Source organism: Oncorhynchus mykiss, chromosome 19 (genome assembly GCF_057628025.1).
Source record: "Oncorhynchus mykiss isolate SJ-2025 chromosome 19, ASM5762802v1, whole genome shotgun sequence".
NCBI lineage: Eukaryota > Metazoa > Chordata > Actinopteri > Salmoniformes > Salmonidae > Oncorhynchus > Oncorhynchus mykiss.
The window spans coordinates 34799892-34820568 of record NC_143040.1 but is presented as its reverse complement, the minus strand read 5'-3'; the positions used below and the strand labels follow the sequence as shown (position 1 = coordinate 34820568).

Below are 20677 nucleotides of genomic sequence, written 5' to 3'. Positions count from 1 at the left end.
ATCCGGTTTCTGCTGTTCTAACTGGCTATGGAACCCTGTCCTGTTCAGCAGATGTGCTACTTTGTCGTGCTGCTGATACAGTTTCTGTTGTATTCCCTGCAGCTTTGGAACCCTGACCTGTTCACCGGACCTGCTACCTTATACCGGACCTGCTATTTCGACCCTCTCTCTCTCTCTCTCCCCCGCACCTGCTGTCTCGACCCTCTCTCTCTCTCTCCCCCGCACCTGCTGTCTCGACCCCCTCTCTCTCTCTCTCCCCCGCACCTGCTGTCTCGACCTCTGAATGCTCGGCTATGAAAAGCCAACTGACTTTTACTCCTGAGGTGCTGAACTGTTGCACCCTCTTTAACCACTGTGTTTATTATTTGACCCTGCTGGTCATCTATTAATGTTTGAACATCTTGAAGAATGATCTAACCTTAATGGCCATGTACTCTTATAATCTCCACCGGCACAGCCAGAACAGGACTGGCCACCCCTCAGACCTTGGTTCCTCTCTAGGCCTTTCTACGGAGTTTTCCTAGCCACCGTGCCTCTACATTTGCATTGCTTGCTCTTTGGTATTTTAGGCTGGGTTTCTGTACAAGCACTTCATGATATCTACTGATATAAAAAGGGCTTTATAAATAAATGTGATTAATTGATTGCTTTATCCAATACAGTACTATCGTGTTTTAATTACTTGTACATAAATAAACACACAAAAAGAGGAACTGATCTCTCTTCTACTGAAGCCAGGGAGCAATACATAGACCCAATCGCTTAAAAGAAAATGGAGGCCACTCACCCTTCAATGTTGCGACGCAAAAAATATTGGCAAAATGTATTGCTTGAAGAATTGAAAAGGTGCTGCTGGACATTACTCCTTACAATCAGACAGAATTCACAAAAGGAAGATATATTGGAGACAACATTAGACACCTAGAAAACATTTTTAACTATGCGAATGCAGGGAAACCAGGTACAGTATAATCTTTATAGCAGATTTTGAGAAAGGCTTTTATACAGTATGTCTAGAAGTGCCTGTATTTTTAAAACATTTTGGACAATCTCTCATAAAATGTGTAAAAGTCATGTACAACAATCCATTATGCAAAATAATACAAATCAAGGTTACTTCTATGAGGAATTCGAACTGTCAAGAGGCTTAAACAAGGTTATGCTTTGTCACCATATCTATTTATTATGGCAATTGAACTGTTAGATTTAAAAATCAGATCTAATGATAACATAGAGTCAAAAAATGTATGGATTAGAGACAAAAGTATCAATGAATGCCGATGATTCAAGTTTTCTCAATCGTCAATCATGTAGAACTTCATTAAGTGTTATTACGTATTGGGTCTCTAAAATATACAAACTTTAAATTGCCATGTAGTCTAAATGGGCGAATGGTGTATGGGTCAGGGACAGGTGGGCAACATTTGAAAGCTACAGTGTTAGCCTTTCACTAGGCAATTCAGAGAAACAGATCGTAATTTTGGTGCGCTTAGAAAGGTGTCATGACTGCATTCAGGTGCCTGTTCTGTGGCAGATTTTCCTCACAATAGACAAACAAATATAAGCTAATTCGGTTCAGAACAACCCAGGGTATTACACCATGTCAACTTGTAACTCTACATCAAATGTATTGATCATAAACATCGGCACTGTATATGACATGAGTTGTATGATATGGAAATGTGAAATGCACATTTTTGGTTTTGGTTTTTGATATAAAAACAGTATTTATTATAATCTTGAACGTCTCATCTTTCAAAATACATCAAGCCCAGCTTCAGACACAATCGTTAGGCAAGGGTAATTTCAGTGTAGGAAAGGATGAAACAGCGTCTGAGCCACCAGTAAGTACAGATAGTAGTATAAATCCCCTGGCACAGTCCCCACAGCCGGACAACTTTCTCATGGCTTCTGGAGGGAAATGCTGTAGGAATGCTCAACCGGTGTCGGTCATTCATCCGACAGAAACTTTCAACCAGTTCTCCCCATTAAGCAGCGAGTCGGAGTCAGAGGTCGAGCCTTCTCTGGTCTCTACTCCTCCCGTTATGGGGTCTGAGACTCCAAAGCCTCCCACCATTAGCTCTGACAAATTGAATACCTAGTCATTGGCAACTCCATTACCCGCAGTATTCGACTTAAAACGAATCATCCAGAGATCATACACTGTTTACCAGGGGGCAGGGCTACCGACGTTAAGGCTAATCTGAAGATGGTGCTGGCTAAAGCTAAAACTGGCGAGTGTAGAGAGTATAGGGATATTGTTATCCACACCGGCACCAACGATGGCAAACAGTCAGAGGTCACCAAGCACAACATAGCTTCAGCGTGTAAATCAGCTAGAAAGATGTGTTGGCATCGAGTACTTGTCTCTGGCCTCTTCCCAGTTAGGAGGAGTGATGAGCTCTACAGCAGAGTCTCACAACTCAATCGCTGGTTGAAAACTGTTTCCTGCCCCTCCCAAAAGATAGAATTTGTAGATAATTGGCCCTCTTTCTGGGACTCATCCACAAACAGGACCAAGCCTGGCTGAGGGGTGTCTCAAAATAGGGCTACCTAATGATAGATCCCTCACTTCCAAGGCACTTATAGTGCTAATCACTGATCATAATCTTGATGTGATTGGCCTGACAGAAACATGGCTTAAGCCTGATGAATTTACTGTGTTAAATGAGGCCTCACCACCTGGTTACACTAGTGACCATATCCCCCGCACATCCCACAAAGGTGGGGGTGTTGTTTACATTAATGATAGCAAATTTCAATTTACAAAAAGTTTCTATTCATGAAATCTATGCAACCTACTCAATCACTTTATTTAGCTACTGTTTACAGGCCTCCTGGGCCATATACAGCATTCCTCACTGAGTTCCCTAAATTCCTATCAGACCTTGTAGTCTTGGCAGATAATATTCAAATGTTTGGTGACTTTAATATTCACATGGAAAAGTCCACAGGCCCACTCCAAAAGGCTTTCGGAGCCATCATCAACTCAGTGGGTTTTGTCCAACATGTCTCTGGACCTACTGTCATACTCTGGACCTAGTTTTGTCGCATGGAATAAATGTTGTGGGTCTTAATGTTTTTTTCTCATAATGCTGGACTATCGGACCACCGTTTTATTACGTTTGCAATCGCAACAAATAATCTGCTCAGACCCCAACCAAGGATCATCAAAAGTCATGCTACAAATTCTCCGACAACACAAAGATTCCTAGATGCGCTTCCAGACTCCCTCCGCCTAAACAAGGACGTCAGAGTACAAAAATCAGTTAACCAACTAACTGAGGAACTCAATTTATCCTTGCGCAATACCCTAGATGCAGTCGCACCCCTAAAAACAAAAAACATTTGTCATAATAAACTAGCTCCCTGGTATTCAGAAAATACCCGAGCTCTGAAGCAAGCTTCCAGAAAATTGGAACGGAAATGGCGCCACACCAAACTGGAGGTCTTCCTACTAGCTTGGAAAGACGGTACCGTGCAGTATCGAAGAGCCCTCACTGCTGCTCAATCAACCTATTTTTCCAACTTAATTGAGGAAAATAAGAACAATCCAAAATGTATTTTTGATACTGTCGCAAAGCTAACTAAAGATCAGCATTCCCCAAGAGAGGATGGCTTTCACTTCAGCTCTGATTACCTCATGAACTTCTTTGAGGAAAAGATCATGATCATTAGAAAGCAAATTACGGACTCCTCTTTAAATCTGCGTATTCCTCCAAAGCTCAGTTGTCCTGAGTCTGCACAACTCTGCCAGGACCAAGGATGAACGGAGAGACAAGTGTTTTATTAATATATCTCTTGACACAATGATGAAAATAATCATGGCCTCTAAATCTTCAAGCTGCATACTGGACCCTATTCTGAAAGAAGTGCTTCCTGTGCTTGGCCTTCCTATGTTGAACATAATGAACGACTCTCTATCCACCGGATGTGTACTAAAAGTGGCAGAAATAAAGCCTCTCTTAAAAAGCCAATCTTTGACCCAGAAAGTATAAAAAACTATCGGCCTATATCGAATCTCCCATTCCTTTCAATTTTTGGGGGAAAAAGTTGTTGCAATTCACTGCCTTCCTGAAGACAAACAATGTATACGAAACGCTTCAGTCTGGTTTTAGACCCCATCATAGCACTGAGACTGGACTTGTGAAGGTGGTAAATGACCTTTTAATGGCGTCAGACCGAGGCTCTGCATCTGTCGTCGTGCTCCTTGTGCTGCTTTTGATATCATCGATCACCACATTCTTTTGGAGAGATTGGAAACCCAAATTGGTCTACATGGACAAGTTCTGGCCTGGTTTAGATCTTATCTGTCGGAAAGATATCAGTTTGTCTCTGTGTATGATTTGTCCTCTGGCAAATCAACTGTAAATTTTGGTGTTCCTCAATGTTCCGTTTTAGGACCACTATTGTTTTCACTATATATTTTATCTTTTGGTGATGTCATTGGGAAACATAATGTTAACTTTCACTGCTATGCGGATGACAGACAGCTGTACATTTCGATGAAACATGGTGAAGCCCCAAAATTGCCCTCGCTGGAAGCCTGTGTTCAGACATAAGAAAGTGGATGGCTGGAAATGTTCTACTTTTAAACTCGGACAAAACAGAGGGACAAAACAGAGCCTGTCTGTATTTTAATTGTTTTATCAATGTTTAGGCTATTTTGATTTGTTTATCACCTTTTTGGTTACTACATGATTCCATATGTGTTATTTCATAGTTTTGATGTTTTCATAGTTATTCTACAATGTAGAAAACAGAAAAAATAAAGACAAACCCTTGAATGAGTTGGTGTTCTGAAACTTTTGACCGGGAGTGTAGATTATTATGACAACAGAGAATTTGCGCAAAAGTATTTTAAAAAGACCGGCTCATGGGCTGCCGGCCGTGTAAAAAAATAAAAACATTTATTCAATTTCAAACCAGCCTACCCCAATGAATTGCAAAATGGCCAATCTGCCCATGCATCACCTTCCCTGAAACTCCCACTATTTATTTGATACGTAATAACTGTGAAGCCTACAGGCACAGTGATGTCCGGATCTTGTGTTTTACAGTCCTTAACCCTGTCCCTAACCCCAACCTGTAACGCTAACCTAACCTCAGTCAGCTACAACCACAACTAATGACCCAAATGCTCACTCCATTTGATCAGCTATTGACAGCCACTGAAACATAATCCTCAGAGTTTGATTGAATTAATAAAGTTGTTTGGTTTTATGTTTTTTAACCTTTATTTTCCAGGAAGTCCCATTAATAATATATGTTTTACCTGGAAGAACTGGTTAGATGGAGCACACTCTATTTATCTGTGTAAAGGTTGTCTTCGTCGTCTGACGACGAGTATGAAATATCAGACCAATGCGCAGCGTGGTATGTGTTCATGATGTTTTATTACTGAACACTGAAATACAAAATAACAACATGAAAAAACCGAAACAGAAAATAATCACCCACAAAACACAGGTGGGAAAAGGCTACCTAAGTATGCTTCTCAATCAGAGACAACGAACGACACCTGCCTCTGATTGAGATCCATACTAGGCCAAACACGTAGAAAATATAACATAGAAAAAAGAACATAGACAACCCACCCCAACTCACTCCCTGACCAACCTAACACAAAGACAAAAAAAGAAACTAAGGTCAGAACGGGACAATCTGGCTCCAGCTCCGACTCCTGCTGGAGTATCCTACTATATATATACACATACATACACTGTTTATGCTGTATGCCCTATATATGCCCTATAACCCCATGCTATAATTTTAGGAAACTTTGTTGTTTAGCAAAGACATCACCTCTTTATAACACACTAACTCCTATTTTAATTTGACCTTTAATTAACTAGGCAATTCAGTTAAGAACACATTCTTATTTACAACGATGGCCTAGGAACAGTGAGTTAACTGCCTTGTTCAGGGGCAGAATGACAGATTTTTACCTTGTCAGTGTCATGACGTTAGCCTGGGGATAAGTTTATGACAGTCATAAATACCTCTTCCCCCCTTTTTCCTCTCTCTACCCTACCCTACCCTTATGTTACATTTGCAAAACCCTTGGTTTACATAGAGATTCTGGGAACATCAAAGGTGGGGGGAAATGAACTATATTCTGGTAATCCGACAAATTGAACATATGCGGTGGTACTTAATGAATATGATGTCAGTTCGGTTGTCATCTGAGACATTATCATCAATGATAAGATTACATCAACTCTACAGTGGAAAGTCTACACATCAGAGTTATCGGATTCACATGGAATTGTTGTTCAAGTTAAATGTTTGATTATGAAATTATTTGTGATGGGATGAAATGTGATTTTAGCTTCTAAAATGTGAGATTTGGGTTTTCATAAGGTAGGGCTCTGCTCAATCAGCGGCCCGCCCCTGGGAAGGGACATGGGCTATAAAACTTTTCAAACATGCCCTCCTCTTCCTTCCTATATAAAGCCTTGACGACAACATAACCTCCTGTTCCGAGGATTTGAGGACGACGGTCCAATGTCAGAATGGTTCAGATAATAACTACAGAACAAAGCCAACATCAGCGTGAGCTTTGGTTGCGAATGGTATGAACTTTGAACTCTTATTCACTACAGAAGTGATACCTCCTAGCCGTTGAGGTAGCAACAGCAGCTGCAAACGCAGGATAGGAAGGAACAGACAGAGTATTCCATCTACCACACAACGACATTACTACAACGTATCCAATTTACCAGCCATTTACTCAATAAGGTAAGATTAATTACGGAGAAATTATTATTATTTAGATTTTTACCATAAACTATATATAGTAATATTTATCATTTCAATGTTTTATTTACTTAAGCCGGCATAGCCAAAGACACGACATCAGTTTGGGGATTCAATCTAGCGACCTTTCGGTTACTGGCCCAACGCGCTAACCACTAGGCTACCTGCCGCTCCATCCTATAAAACTGCCTGGCTATTAATTTTAATCGACACCATGTTTGACGTAAGGTAAAACTGTTGTCAAACTGAAGTGTTTGGATATTGCGTCACCTCTTAAGCGCTCTGTAAAGTTCCAAAAAAGTATTATTATGAAACAACTGCAGATTGCCCCTTTAGTGTGCATCTCAAAAGTCTAAAACAGTGCTGGCCAATGTTACCCAGCACCCACACAAACCATCGCGGGCACAGGGTAAGATTCACCCACCTTTGGTCTCAAGTGACGTCCTCAAAGTCCTTTCCCTATGTAGTTTCCTTCATTTACACAGATTTGGATGGATTTATGTACAGTGCAGATGACGGTAGGGAGATGAGAGCGAGAGGATGGATTATCGAGATACCGTTACGGATTCCCCTGCCTGTGGTTATAAGGCAGTTAAAGTTGGAATCATTAGTTGCTACATCCATTTTTGTACTTATAAATTAAGGATATACTGCATACCCATTGAGTCTTGAAGAAAATAACTTTAAAATGTGCTTAGTTCAACTGTCGTAGCCCATCAGAACCCAAAATATAAGTTTGTTTCACGGCAATGTTTGTAAACAAATTAAATGTAAAAATATTCTCAAAACATGGTAAGAACTATAATGAATGGTCAATTCTTGCATCCATAGCTGTCTAGGAATTTGAGAGTGCTTACATTTCTCCAACCCTATCCCTCAGCTTTTTATCAAAATAGGGGTGGGGAGTACGCTTGGTTATTGTTTCAACTGCTGACTGACGCTTTAAAGCAGTGAGTGAGTCATGAGGTGTACATAATGAGTTCATCAAAGGTCTGAATGTCCCACATGGCAGATGTCCAGTGAAAATCACATCAAACCTGTTTACCAACGTCACCCCAGGCATTTCTTAGAGATCGCACTGAGATCCCCCCTTCTATCTCTCCCTCCGCACCCTCTCTCTACCACTGTCTTGACCTATCTCTCTCTGCCCCCTTTACCTGGTCTCTCTTGTTCTTTCTCTCCGACTCCCCCCTTACTCTCCATCCCTATCAGATTATAACCAGGTGTTCATTTTGACAGGCCACAGCCATAAGGTGATTTACTCTTTCCTAGAAAACAAATCCAAGTCTGTTAACGCTTTTGTCCACTCTAGCTGAGATGAGCTGTTAAAAGTTTTATTTATTTATTTTTATTTTATTTTGATTTCACCTTTATTTAACCAGGTAGGCTAGTTGAGAACAAGTTCTCAATTGCAACTGCGACCTGGCCAAGATAAAGCATAGCAGTGTGAGCAGACAACACAGAGTTACACATGGAGTAAACAATTAACAAGTCAATAACACAGTAGAAAAAAAAGAGAGTCTATATACATTGTGTGCAAAAGGCATGAGGAGGTAGGCGAATAATTACAGATTTTGCAGATTAACACTGGAGTGATAAATGATCAGATGGTCATGTACAGGTAGAGATATTGGTGTGCAAAAGAGCAGAAAAGTAAATAAATAAATAAAAACAGTATGGGGATGAGGTAGGTAAAAATGGGTGGGCTATTTACCGATAGACTATGTACAGCTGCAGCGATCGGTTAGCTGCTCAGATAGCAGATGTTTGAAGTTGGTGAGGGAGATAAACGTCTCCAACTTCAGCGATTTTTGCAATTCATTCCAGTCACAGGCAGCAGAGAACTGGAATGAAAGGCGGCCAAATGAGGTGTTGGCTTTGGGGATGATCAGTGAGATACACCTGCTGGTGCGCGTGCTAGAGTTTACAGTCTAGCCAGACACCTAGGTACTTATAGATGTCCACATATTCAAGGTCGGAACCATCCAGGGTGGTGATGCTGGTCAAGCGTGCGGGTGCAGGCAGCGAACGGTTGAAAAGCATGCATTTGGTTTTACTAGCGTTTAAGAGCAGTTGGAGGCCACGGAAGGAGTGTTGTATGGCATTGAAGCTTGTTTGGAGGTTAGATAGCACAGTGTCCAAGGACGGGCCGGAAGTATATAGAATGGTGTCGTCTACGTAGAGGTGGATCAGGGAATCGCCCGCAGCAAGAGCAACATCATTGATATATACAGAGAAAAGAGTCGGCCCGAGAATTTAACCCTGTGGCACCCCCATAGAGACTGCCAGAGACAGTCTATGGAAAACAATATTATATTGAATATATATATATGTACAGTAACTTTACTTGGGTTCTTAAAGACACTGGGGTTTGCAAAACTAAGCATTGGTTTGTTTTTATTTTCTTAAAGGCCCAGAGCAGTCATAAATGTGACTTCCTGTGTTTTATACACATTCCCACACTATAAGGTTGGAATAATACTTTGAAAGTGTAACAATTATGATAATGCCCTTTTAATGTAAGAGCTGTTTGAAAAAAGGCCAGTAAAATAGTCAATTGACCAATAAGAGAGTTCCAAACCTCTGACATTAACAGCTAGTTCAGTTTTCCCCTCCCCACTCAAACCACACCCAGACAGTTCTAGTCAAATTCTTGATTGAGAAATTGCTCTTTGCTAAGAACCTATTTTGCCTCTTTTGACCATTTGAATTAAAAGCAATCACAGAAAAATACTTAATTGTTACTAGTGGTGTAAAGTACTTAAGTACAAATATTTTAAAGTACTATGTCATTTTTGGGGGTATCTGTACTTTACATTACTATTTATATTTTTGACTACTTTTACTTTCTATTCCTAAAGAAAATAATGTACTTTTTACTCCATACATTTTTCCTGACACCCAAAAGTACTCATTACATTTGAGTGCTTGCAAGGACAGGAAAACGGTCCAATTCACGCACTTATCAAGAGAACATCCCTGGTCATCCTTACTGCTTCTGATCGGCGGACTCACTAAACACACATGCTTCGTTTGTAAATTATGTCTGAGTGTTGGAGTGTGAATCAAACTCATAGTGTTAACCATGTTATGAAGATATATAGTGTTCATTTACATTTTCTTTGTTTACAAATATTGAATTTAACAAGTTTAACATGTTTGGTTCTAATGTGATATGATAGTTGAACTAAGCTCATGAGGCATTTATAAGTTATATTCTTCAAGAATCAATGGGTACATATACGTCTGAAAAATGGATGTAGCAACAGATGATTGCCCCTTTAAGTACTTTACTGTGATTGTTTTGAATTAAAATGGTCAAAAATAAACAAAAATAGCTTCTTAGCAAAGACAATTTGCTAAGAAGACAATTTGTCAAGCAATAATTTTGCTCGGACTGTCTGGGAATGGTCTGAGTCAGAGGATGTGAGCTAAGTGGAGCTGATCTGGGCTGGGGCAAGGAGCCGAGCATGCTTAATTTGTCTGGAGTGTGGAGCGGATTCGAAAATATTTTGTTAAAAAAGAGGAGTCTAAATTTGCGGCAGTGCTGAAGTTGTCTATCGACTGTAAAAGGTGAGGCAATTAGAGTCAGTGAAGTAAGGGAAGTATCTGATCATCAAGAGATTATAGAAAAAGCTATTTGTTTTTAACACATTAGCCGCACATGATCACTAGGTCCTTGTTTAATAGCCTACATCCTATGATGTGAGCCCTGAGAGATGTTTAGTGGAGGGGGGGGGGGGGGGGGGGGGGGGTTAATGTTGAGCCAGAGCAGTGTGCAAAGACCACTCTGTAAACAATGTGTGGGATTTCCAACAGCTCAACTCCACTCACATAGAGATCTGGTCCGAGTAGGGAAGGGAAAAGTGAACGTTTGCTGTTATTGGCAGAAAGGCTTGGAACTCTATTTCTGTCTCTTTCTTTCTAATTTACTGCATGGTGATGTCACCATAGAAGGCCAAAACTCCATTCCACCAAAAGAGACTGATATTTCAGGTGTCTTTTCAAACATCTCATACACTAAAAAGGCATTATCATAATTTTCACAATTTCACAGTATTATTCCAGTTCTAACATCTCATACACTAAAAAGGCATTATCATAATTTTCACCATTTCACAGTATTATTCCAGTTCTAACATCTCATACACTAAAAAGGCATTATCATAATTTTCACCATTTCACAGTATTATTCCAACCTCATAGTGTGGAAATATAAAATATATAAAAATCACGTTATGACTGCACTGCTAGTTACAACCACTTTGAACTGCATTATTTTTTGTAAGAAATGTGCTTTATAAATAAACTGAACCACTTTGAACTGCATTATTTTTTGTAAGAAATGTGCTTTATAAATAAACTGAACCACTTTGAACTGCATTATTTTTTGTAAGAAATGTGCTTTATAAATAAACTGAACACTTTGAACTGCATTATTTTTTGTAAGAAATGTGCTTTATAAATAAACTTAACCACTTTGAACTGCATTTTGTTTTAAGAAATGTGCTTTATACTGTATCACGTTTGATTTGATGACTACATAAACCATTTATTTTGCATGCTCAAGTCTAGGATGGAAAGTCATTACATCTAAAGAAGACTATTTTCTGTATGATTGTTTTGGAAAAGTTCCTTGTAGGGTTGGCCAACCGTCTCCGTTTCCACGTGTTATATTACCCCGAAGTGCTATCCCCGACGCGCGCACGAGAGATGGAGAGCCATCGTCGTGACGTCATGATCTTGCCACAAGATAAGCCTGGAGCTATATCACGGAGGCGAATGGTTTACGGTATAAAAAAAAGACTGTTACATCGGAGAGGGATTCTCGTCGGAGCACAGAAGCAATTGCAAAGGGCGAAGAAATAACCCTTATAGCACTTTTGGCACCAGCGGAGCCCAGCTCTCAACCCTCAGATACGCTCCTTGAGCCCCTCTCCTGTCTCTCTTTATCCCCGTGTGTCAATTCATTTGTGCGGTCCAAGTCAAGTCAGATCGCACTCCATTGAAATGCGAGCATCATAATAAAGACCGCGCACCTTCCATAGACGGGACAGAGACATATTTATGCAAGTGTGTGAACCGGTTAGAAAGCGAGCAGGGGACAGCAGAGGAGCACACCAGCCGGCGCGGAATGTGTTTGAAAAGCAGCTAAAACCGAGACAGAGCTGCGCTGCCTCTGGAGTCGCTTTTAGTCTGGGGACAGAAACCTAAAATAAAATGGGCGCTGGCAGCGTGGACCTACTGGTCACTCTCCAGATCCTGCCCGGTTTCTTCTCCAACTGTTTGTTCCTCGCGCTCTACGACTCGGTGGTGCTGGTGAAGCGCCTAGTGTCCTTACTGAGCTGCTCGGGCAGCGGCGGGGGAGAGTGGCAGCGCATGCTGACCTCGGCAGGGCTCCGGTCCATATGGAACAGCTTCCTGCTGGATGCATATAAACAGGTAATGAACCATGTTGTATTGTCATATATATAAAGTCACTGCAGGCTACGTTTTAGTTAGAGTTTGTGGTTTTACTATGAGTTGTAGGAAGTTGTATTGTGGTATACCTGTGCACAACACACCCACAGGTCTTGGGCAGTGTGGCGGCAAAATAGTGTTCTCTAAAAGAGTCAGAATGGCATCATGCATAAAAGTTGTTCAAAACCACAACAGCACACAACCTGGTCTCAGAGCATTTTGTATAATTCTGTATGTAAATCTGTGAAAACTTATTTCAGTATATGTCACGTTTTGTATGGTATTAATTTGTGGATGTCCATCACCCAGTTCTATTCAATTTTTTTATTTAACCTTTATTTAACTAGAAAAGTCAGTTAAGACTTGCAAAGATACAATATGTTACAAATTTGCTTAACGTACAATATGTTACGAATTTGCAAAACTTAGTATATATGTTACGAATTCCAGCTAGGTGGCTAATGTTAGCTTGCTGTCTAATGTTAGCCATGCTAAGGGTTAGTGGTTAGGGTTAAGGTTAGTGTCAAGTTTAGGAGTTAGGTTAAAGGGTTATGGTTAGAGTAGGTGTTAGCTAACAAGCTAAGTAGTTGCAAAGTAGCTAAAAAGTAGTAAGTAGTTGAAAAGTAGCTAATTGTCTAAAATGCTAAAGTTGTCTATGATGAGATTCAAACTAGCAACCATTAGGTTCCTAGATGTTCACATTACGAGCCCACCCCTCCACCCTGACCAACCACCTTACTTTAATTTTTGTCTTAAGTAACCATCTGTCTTATGTAACCATGCCAAACATAACATATCATACAAATTTCAGTGTCAAGGATTTATATTTACTATGTTATGCCTAGTCTATGAAACCAGGCTGCAGCACAAAAAAACGATCTAGCTAGGCATGCTTCTCTGTAACTCTTGCCATTTCAAAAGCAGTGTATATTATTGTTTTATTCATTCATTCATTCATTCATTCATTCATTCTGAAAGGACAATTATACTATTTCTGCATTGCTGAATTCTTATCTTGCCATCTGAGACCATGTCCATGGGTCACCTTGTTTAAATCAGCATGTTAATATCAAATCAAATGTAGGTTATCTGATCTAAAAAGTGATGAACTTTGGCCCCCAGACAGTCAAAACCCAGAGGGCCATTCACCCTCAGTTACTTGGAAATTCAGAGGTCTGGCTTCTCCTAAATGTTACATTTTAACTCTCAAGCCAAACAGACATCGTTGTGTCAGTCCTAACCAGACACTAGGCATCAGGCAGGTAGCCAGGTGCACATGTAAACTTTAACACAGATCATCTGACACATAGGCATTTTGCTAGCCAGGTAGTACAGTATGGATTTACACGTTTTATATGCATGAAACACGTGCATGAAGTTAGTTACTGAAGAATGCGGTCGTCTAGTTTTGGGTAATTTGGTAGAGGATTCCCCCACCTCTCCCTTCTGCCCCCTTCTTGATAATTTGATCCTCTGTTGTATTATTGTTATGTTCCTCCTCTCTTTTTCTCCCTCCTTTCTCCTTTCTTCCAGCCTCTCTCTCTCTCACTCCTTCTTTTTCCCTTTCTCATGCCCTCTTTCTTCCCCTTCTCCCTGCCTCTGTCGTTCAGTCCCTGGCTCTTTCTTACTCTGGCATCCCTCTCTCTCCTCTATGTTTCCACCTCTCTTCCTCCTTTCCTTCTCTCTCTCTCCCCTTCTTCCCTCTCTCTCCTGTTGTGCTGTGTCTACGTCACCAACTCCTACTAAACACTGAACTGTTCTACCTTTTCCTGAACTCTCATGAGTCATGCCTAATCAGCGTCGGGGCTGTTACAGAGTATTACAATGTTAGTGTCAAAAGGCTCTTACCACAACAGCACTCACACTCTTTTCAACTGACTGACCGAGGTATGAAAGGGACTTGGGGAAGTCTTATCATGTGTACTGGTCGATTCATTACATCTAATCACTTACTGATGTAAAATACCTAGAACGGACGTTGCCTCCACAATGACCTAAGAAAATCTGTCATGGGGAGGAAAGTTTGCTGTGTTCTAGTGGGGATTGAGATGGGGAGGCAAGCATTTCTGGACAGCACTCTCTATAACCAATTTGATGAATGACTCTTGGCATGGTTAATGCACGCACGCACGCACACACACACGCGCATGCACACAAGTTGACACATAACCCGCAGTCCCCGCAGATATGTGGGTGGGTTTTCCCTCTCTCATTGCCCTCTTTCTTCCCTTCTCCCTGCCTCTGTCGTTCAGTCCCTGGCTCTTTCTTACTCTGGCATCCCTCTCTCTCCTCTATGTTTCCACCTCTCTTCCTCCTCTCCTTCTCTCTCTCTCCCCTTCTTCCCTCTCTCTCCTGTTGTGCTGTGTCTACGTCACCAACTCCTACTAAACACTGAACTGTTCTACCTTTTCCTGAACTCTCATGAGTCATGCCTAATCAGCGTCGGGGCTGTTACAGAGTATTACAATGTTAGTGTCAAAAGGCTCTTACCACAACAGCACTCACACTCTTTTCAACTGACTGACCGAGGTATGAAAGGGACTTGGGGAAGTCTTATCATGTGTACTGGTCAATTCAATACATCTAATCACTTACTGATGTAAAATACCTAGAACGGACGTTGGCTCCACAATGACCTACGAAAAACATTTAGGAAGATTTACAATGTTCTAGAGCTGTCATGGGGAGGCAAGTTTGCGGTGTTCGAGTGGGGATTGAGATCATGGGGAGGCAAGCACTTCTGTCCAGCACTCTCCATTTCACTTTGATGAATGACTCTTGGCTTGGATAATGTACACACACACACACACACACACACACACACACACACACACACACACACACACACACACACACACACACACACACACACACTGCGATAATGCACTTGAAAGTTGGTTGTCAACCATTATATCAAATCCAGAGAAGAAGACTGAACAAGGAGAGATTTCTAGAAATGAACTAGGCTTCCCCTTTTATCTGTGCATTAATTGTCGGAGTAAAGAACAACAGAATTTCTGTGACTCAAAATGGGTCAAAATTCGACAAAGATCCATCAAAAAAAAAGGACCTTGTACATATCCTGTAAAATAACAACCCAGTGTTAATATCCCAAGACAAAATAGCGAGCAACAGCAAGTCAGCTAGCTAAATGCCCGTGAATGTTTTAAATATGTTTTGACCTGCAACCCAACTTAATGGTTCAAAGTTGGTTATGATCTTCCAACCTGCGTGTCCTGATTGTGTCTGGGGCGGATGGACGCACACATACGCACGCGCGTGCCCGTTGCAGTCAGCATAGCCTACACGCCAATCACTAAATGCTTTTGGGGAAAGGCAGAAAATGTTAATGTCCATCCAAGGAGGGAAAAAGGACAATGTCAGAGTTTAGTTCAATAAGAGAAAAGCTTTGAGATGGAGCTGAAAGTAAAAGAGAAGGGAGGGTCAGAAAAGTCATCTTTGGGAAAGATTTGGTGAAGTTGTAAAAGCTGATGGCAGTGATTGTGAGGCGCGATACGAATTCAACCGTCACAAGATGGGGACTTCAAATAGGCCCATGGCACGTCAAGTGTACTTTAGCCTACTGTTCAGATGGGTTAAATGGGAACTGAAATCTGGACACTGACTGTAGGTCTATAACCTCTCATATAGCCTGAATATAATCTCAAGCATTTCTTGCAGTTAAATTATACACCAAATGTAGGCAACATTTTCACTCGAGAAGAGGGGTGGAGAAATATTATTTCTTTCTTTCAGCATCTTGACAGAATGCAAATGTACCGTTGGATACCGTCTGTATTGGTGCTATATTTATCAGCATCATAAAAGCTGATAGTATTTCAAACACATAAAATATGCATCCAAGCCGAACTGAAATCTTCCCAGAAAACACATTCAAAATCCTAGAGGAATTTCCAACAGACACTTGGAGACAAATTAATCCTTTCAGCGGGATAATAGCCTAAAACACAAAGCCAAAAATACACTGGAGTTGATTACTATGATGACATTGTATGTTCCTGACTTAATTACAGTTTTGACTTAAATAGCCTTTAAAATTGATGGCAAGACTTTAAAATGCTGTCTAGCAACGGTCAACTGCTTGGAGATTGAGGAAGAATAATATGCAAATATTGTACAATCCAGGTTTGAAAAGCTCTTAGAGAGTTACCCAGAAAGACGCACAGCTGTAATTGCTGCCAAACGTGATTCTAGAGGGTTGAATGCTTATGTAATCGAGATACATTAGTGTTTTATTTTTCATGTTCTTTCTTTTACAAATGTTAGAATTTTTTTCCCACTTTGACATTACAGAGTATTTTGTGTAGATCATTGACAAAAATGTACAATTAAATCCATTTTAATCCCACCTTGTAACAAAACAAATTGTGGAAAAAGTCAAGGGGTGTGAAAACTTTCTGAAGGCTTAGTCAGGCGGTTGCGGATGGGTAATTAGCAATTGCGGGCGGGTGCAGGTGAACACTTGAAAAAGAAAAGCCTCACACTCTAGGAGCTCAGATGCAATAATTTAAAGGGTGCAGGTGAACAAACAGCTGACCCACGCACAACTAACACACACACACACTCATTCTTGAGGCTCGCCCTGATTGACAGCTTTGTGCGCTTGTTATTCTCAGTGAGTTCAATGTGCAAGTTTCCATTACGTCCTGTCTAGCACTTGACACCTCACAACATGTCAAGCATTATTTAGTGTTTTGTGGGTGTGTGTGTGGGTGTGCATGGTTGTGGGCATGTGTGTACATGTGTGTACGAGTGTGTGTGTATGTATGAATGTACAGTATATATTATTGTGCCTGGTCTACACATTGACAGTCAAAACCAAGCCTTTCTATTCTTTTAGAAAGACTGTTCATCTCAATACAAACAGTTGCTAACCAACCTCTCTTTCTCTCTTCCTCCCTCCTCTCCCATGCAGGTTAAACTGGGTTTTGAGGCACCCAACTCCAAAGTGGTCAAGGTTCCTGGTAGCATCCGGCGGCGAAGCAGCTTGACCAGCACCACGGGCCCTCATCTCGGGGACGAGTGCCGCCTGCTGGACTTCGAGTCGTCGGACCGCCCTCTTGTGGTGAACTTCGGCTCGGCCACCTGACCCCCCTTCATCAGCCACCTGCCCGCCTTCCGGCGGCTGGTGGAGGAGTTCTCAGACGTGGCCGACTTCCTGCTGGTCTACATCGACGAGGCACACCCCTCGGACGGGTGGGTGGCGCCCGCCATGGGCCCGCGCTCCTTCGAGGTCAGGAAGCACCGATCACTGGAAGAAAGGGTGGTGGCGGCCAAGAAGCTGATTGAGTCCTTCAGTCTGCCATCTCAGTGCCAGCTGGTGGCCGACTGCATGGACAACAATGCTAACGTGGCCTACGGTGTGTCCAACGAGAGGGTGTGCATCGTGCAGAGGAGGAAGATCGCCTACCTTGGAGGGAAGGGACCCTTTTTCTACAACCTGAAGGATGTGAGGCAGTATCTGGAACAGAGCTACGGCAAGAGATAGGACCAGATAGACAGGAAGAGATGACCAACTAAACGCGTCTGGAAAAGAGGACAAGAATGTTTATTTTTGTATAAAAGGAGAATAAAAGGAAGGTGAGGTGCTTTCAAAACTGGACTGTCAACACTCAGAACAGAACATGTTACAGGTTCTAAGGTTCCAAAGTTCCAAATCTCATGAACTTCCTTTCTGGAAGGAGACCAACTTTCCAGTAGAAAACAACAGAACAGAACCAATAGACTTAAGAGCATGGACTGATGCTCTGCTACCTAAGTTGCCTGAAAGAAGAGACTGGAAAAGGTTAACCGCTGACACGCTTTATCAATGCCTTCATCCCCGTTTGCTAATCATGAACAAGTTCTCTAGTTACAGTCCACATTAACTTCTAACCTGGCACCTTTCAAAATGAAAACCAAATTACTGAACAGAGTAGAAAGCAAAAGTACCCAACGATATATAAATATATAAAATATGATATTAATTTATTTATATGGTTTTTAATGTTTGTTTTGTAATATTTTGTATGCCGATGCACATGTAACGCTTTTTATTTAAGAAGACATTGTGTCATACTCCCATTTTGTGTGTATGAGGGGGTGTTACAACACCATTCATAACAACGTAGAGTAGACTGCTTAGAACCACCTAGACTCAGACACTTCCTGGTACATCTTTCATGTTACCACACCACCTAGAAAACAGAGGTTAGCGCCGTATCGATCTCCTCCATGTTGTCGATTTAAAACTGACAGGTGATGCGAGAGGTAGAGAAGGAGAGAGGGAGGAAAGTGAACTGGAGAACAAAGCACAGCATCAACAGCATGTTAGCCAGAAACGGAGGCAATGTGTCCTGTAGTTATTACCAAGGATACGTAGCTAGCTAGCTGTAATCCCAGGGCTATTTGCTGTTGAGGGTTTGTGTTAGCGATGTTGGTTAGCGATAAGGCAGGGGTGTACGGAGATGTAATGGGTTGAGGGAGATGACCATGTCTCCAAGACTTGAGGTGAGTTTCCCGAAAGCTTTATGGCTAACGAGTTACTGATTTTATCTTGACGGCCCAGACTTGTGCCACGTGTAGACCATCAAACATTGCATTTACAATTGGTGCTCTCATGGTTGAGTTGTCAAGATAAACAAAGTGCCTCGTCCACCATGAAGTTGTGGTACACTGAGCTCTAAGGTGTGTGGCAGGAGTTGAGACACGATAAGGACAGGTGGTGTCTAGATGGCTTAAGAAGGTGTTTCGGAAGGGGTGTGTGTCAGCTGTATGGTGTGACGTGACTGAAAGACAGGCAGACAGACATTTGGTTTGGGTCGAGACGGGGCTGGTGTGAGAATGAAAACCACTGACTAAAGGGTTACTGACTCTGTTTGTGGTCGGATGACAGACCTCACCTCCCTGGCGTAGACTCAAACCAACACGTCTTTTAACATCATCAAGCCATCCAACATTCACAAACAATTTCTAGGAGCGGTCCATAAACTGATCCCCCCCCCCCCCCCCCCCCCCCCCCCCGTCTTCATCCATATACTCAATCCTGTGTAGTGCTGCTTTTCAAAAAATACAGGAGAGTAGAGGAGGGACGGAAAGTCAAATAAAGTTGTTGCTGCTGACTGTGATTTGCTACTCTGTGATTTCTGTCTGTGTGAGTGCTGATGGAGTGTAGGTGAGAGCGAGAGAGAGAGAGAGAGAGAGGCGCTGAAAGAACTGTTCAGGGAGTTTAAAAGTCCAATGCAGCTGTTTTTTTTATCTCAGTATCAAATCCTTTCTGGGTAACAATTAAGTACCTTACTGTGTTTTCAATTCAACATTTCAAAAAGAAACAAAAATAGCTTCTTAGCAAATAGCAATTTCTCAATCAAGAATTTTGCAAAGACTTTCTAAGATTGGTCTGAGTGGGGAGGGGAAAACTCAAAATGAGCTGTTATTGGATTTCTGTTGCTAACAGGTGTATAAAATCGAGCACACAGCCATGCAATATCCATAGACAAACATTGGCAGTAGAAGAGCTCTGAATTTCCACATGGCACCATCATAGGATGCCAACTTTCCAACAAGTCAGTTCGTCAAATTTCTGCCCTGCTAGAGCTGTCCTGGTCAACTGTAAGTGCTGTTATTGTGAAGTGGAAACATCTAGGAGCAACAACGGCTCAGCCGTGAAGTGGTAGGCCACACAAGCTCACAGAACGGGACCGCTGAGTGCTGAAGCGCGTAAAAATTGTCTCACCTCGGTTGCAACACTCACTACTGAGTTCCAAACTGCCTCTGGTACAATTATAGCATACATTCTAGACGATTCTGTGCTTCCAACTTTGTGGCAACAGTTTGGGGAAGGCCCTTTCCTGTTTCAGCATGACAATGCCCCCGTGCACAAAGTGAGGTCCATACAGAAATGGTTTGTTCAGATTGGTATGGAAGAACTTGACTAGCCTGCACAGAACACTGACCTCAATCCCATCAAGCACCTTTGGGGTGAATTGGAACACGACTGCGAGCCAGGCCTAATCGCCCAACATCAGTACCCGACCTCGCTAATGCTCTTGTGGACATAATGGAAGCAAGTCCCCACAGCAATGTTCCAACATCTAGTGGAAAGCCTTCCCAGAAGAGTGGATGCTGTTATAGCAGCAAAAGGGGGGGTCCAACTCCATGATTTCGGAATGAGATGTGTATATAAAACGCCCTCGGTACGTGTGAACGTGCATGTGCGTGCCTGTGCACCCGACGACCCTTCTCGAAGCAAAACAAAGAGACACACATACAGTGGGTGAAAGACACCTCAAACACGACAGCGTTGGTTATGGTCCACAATAGCGAAGCCACAGACGTGTTGGAGACTGAGCGCCTGTGTTTTCATTTCCGAGAGGAGCGTGACTCTCAACACACTCTCTATGACAGGTTATAACATGTGTTTACTCGTGGCCGTAGGGCTCGAGTGAAACCAAGCCTC

At 41.9% G+C, this 20677-nt stretch overlaps 1 protein-coding gene across 1 annotated transcript; it reads left to right on the top strand.

Annotated features, from left to right (window-relative positions):
- The first annotated feature begins 11941 nt into the window (after positions 1 to 11941).
- On the top strand, positions 11942 to 19346 carry dio2 (iodothyronine deiodinase 2). The gene is given in 2 exon segments (NM_001124268.1): positions 11942 to 12201; positions 17156 to 19346. Coding segments are annotated over 2 exon segments (795 nt in total). The 5' UTR covers positions 11942 to 11979; the 3' UTR covers positions 17729 to 19346.
- The last annotated feature ends 1331 nt before the right edge of the window (positions 19347 to 20677 follow it).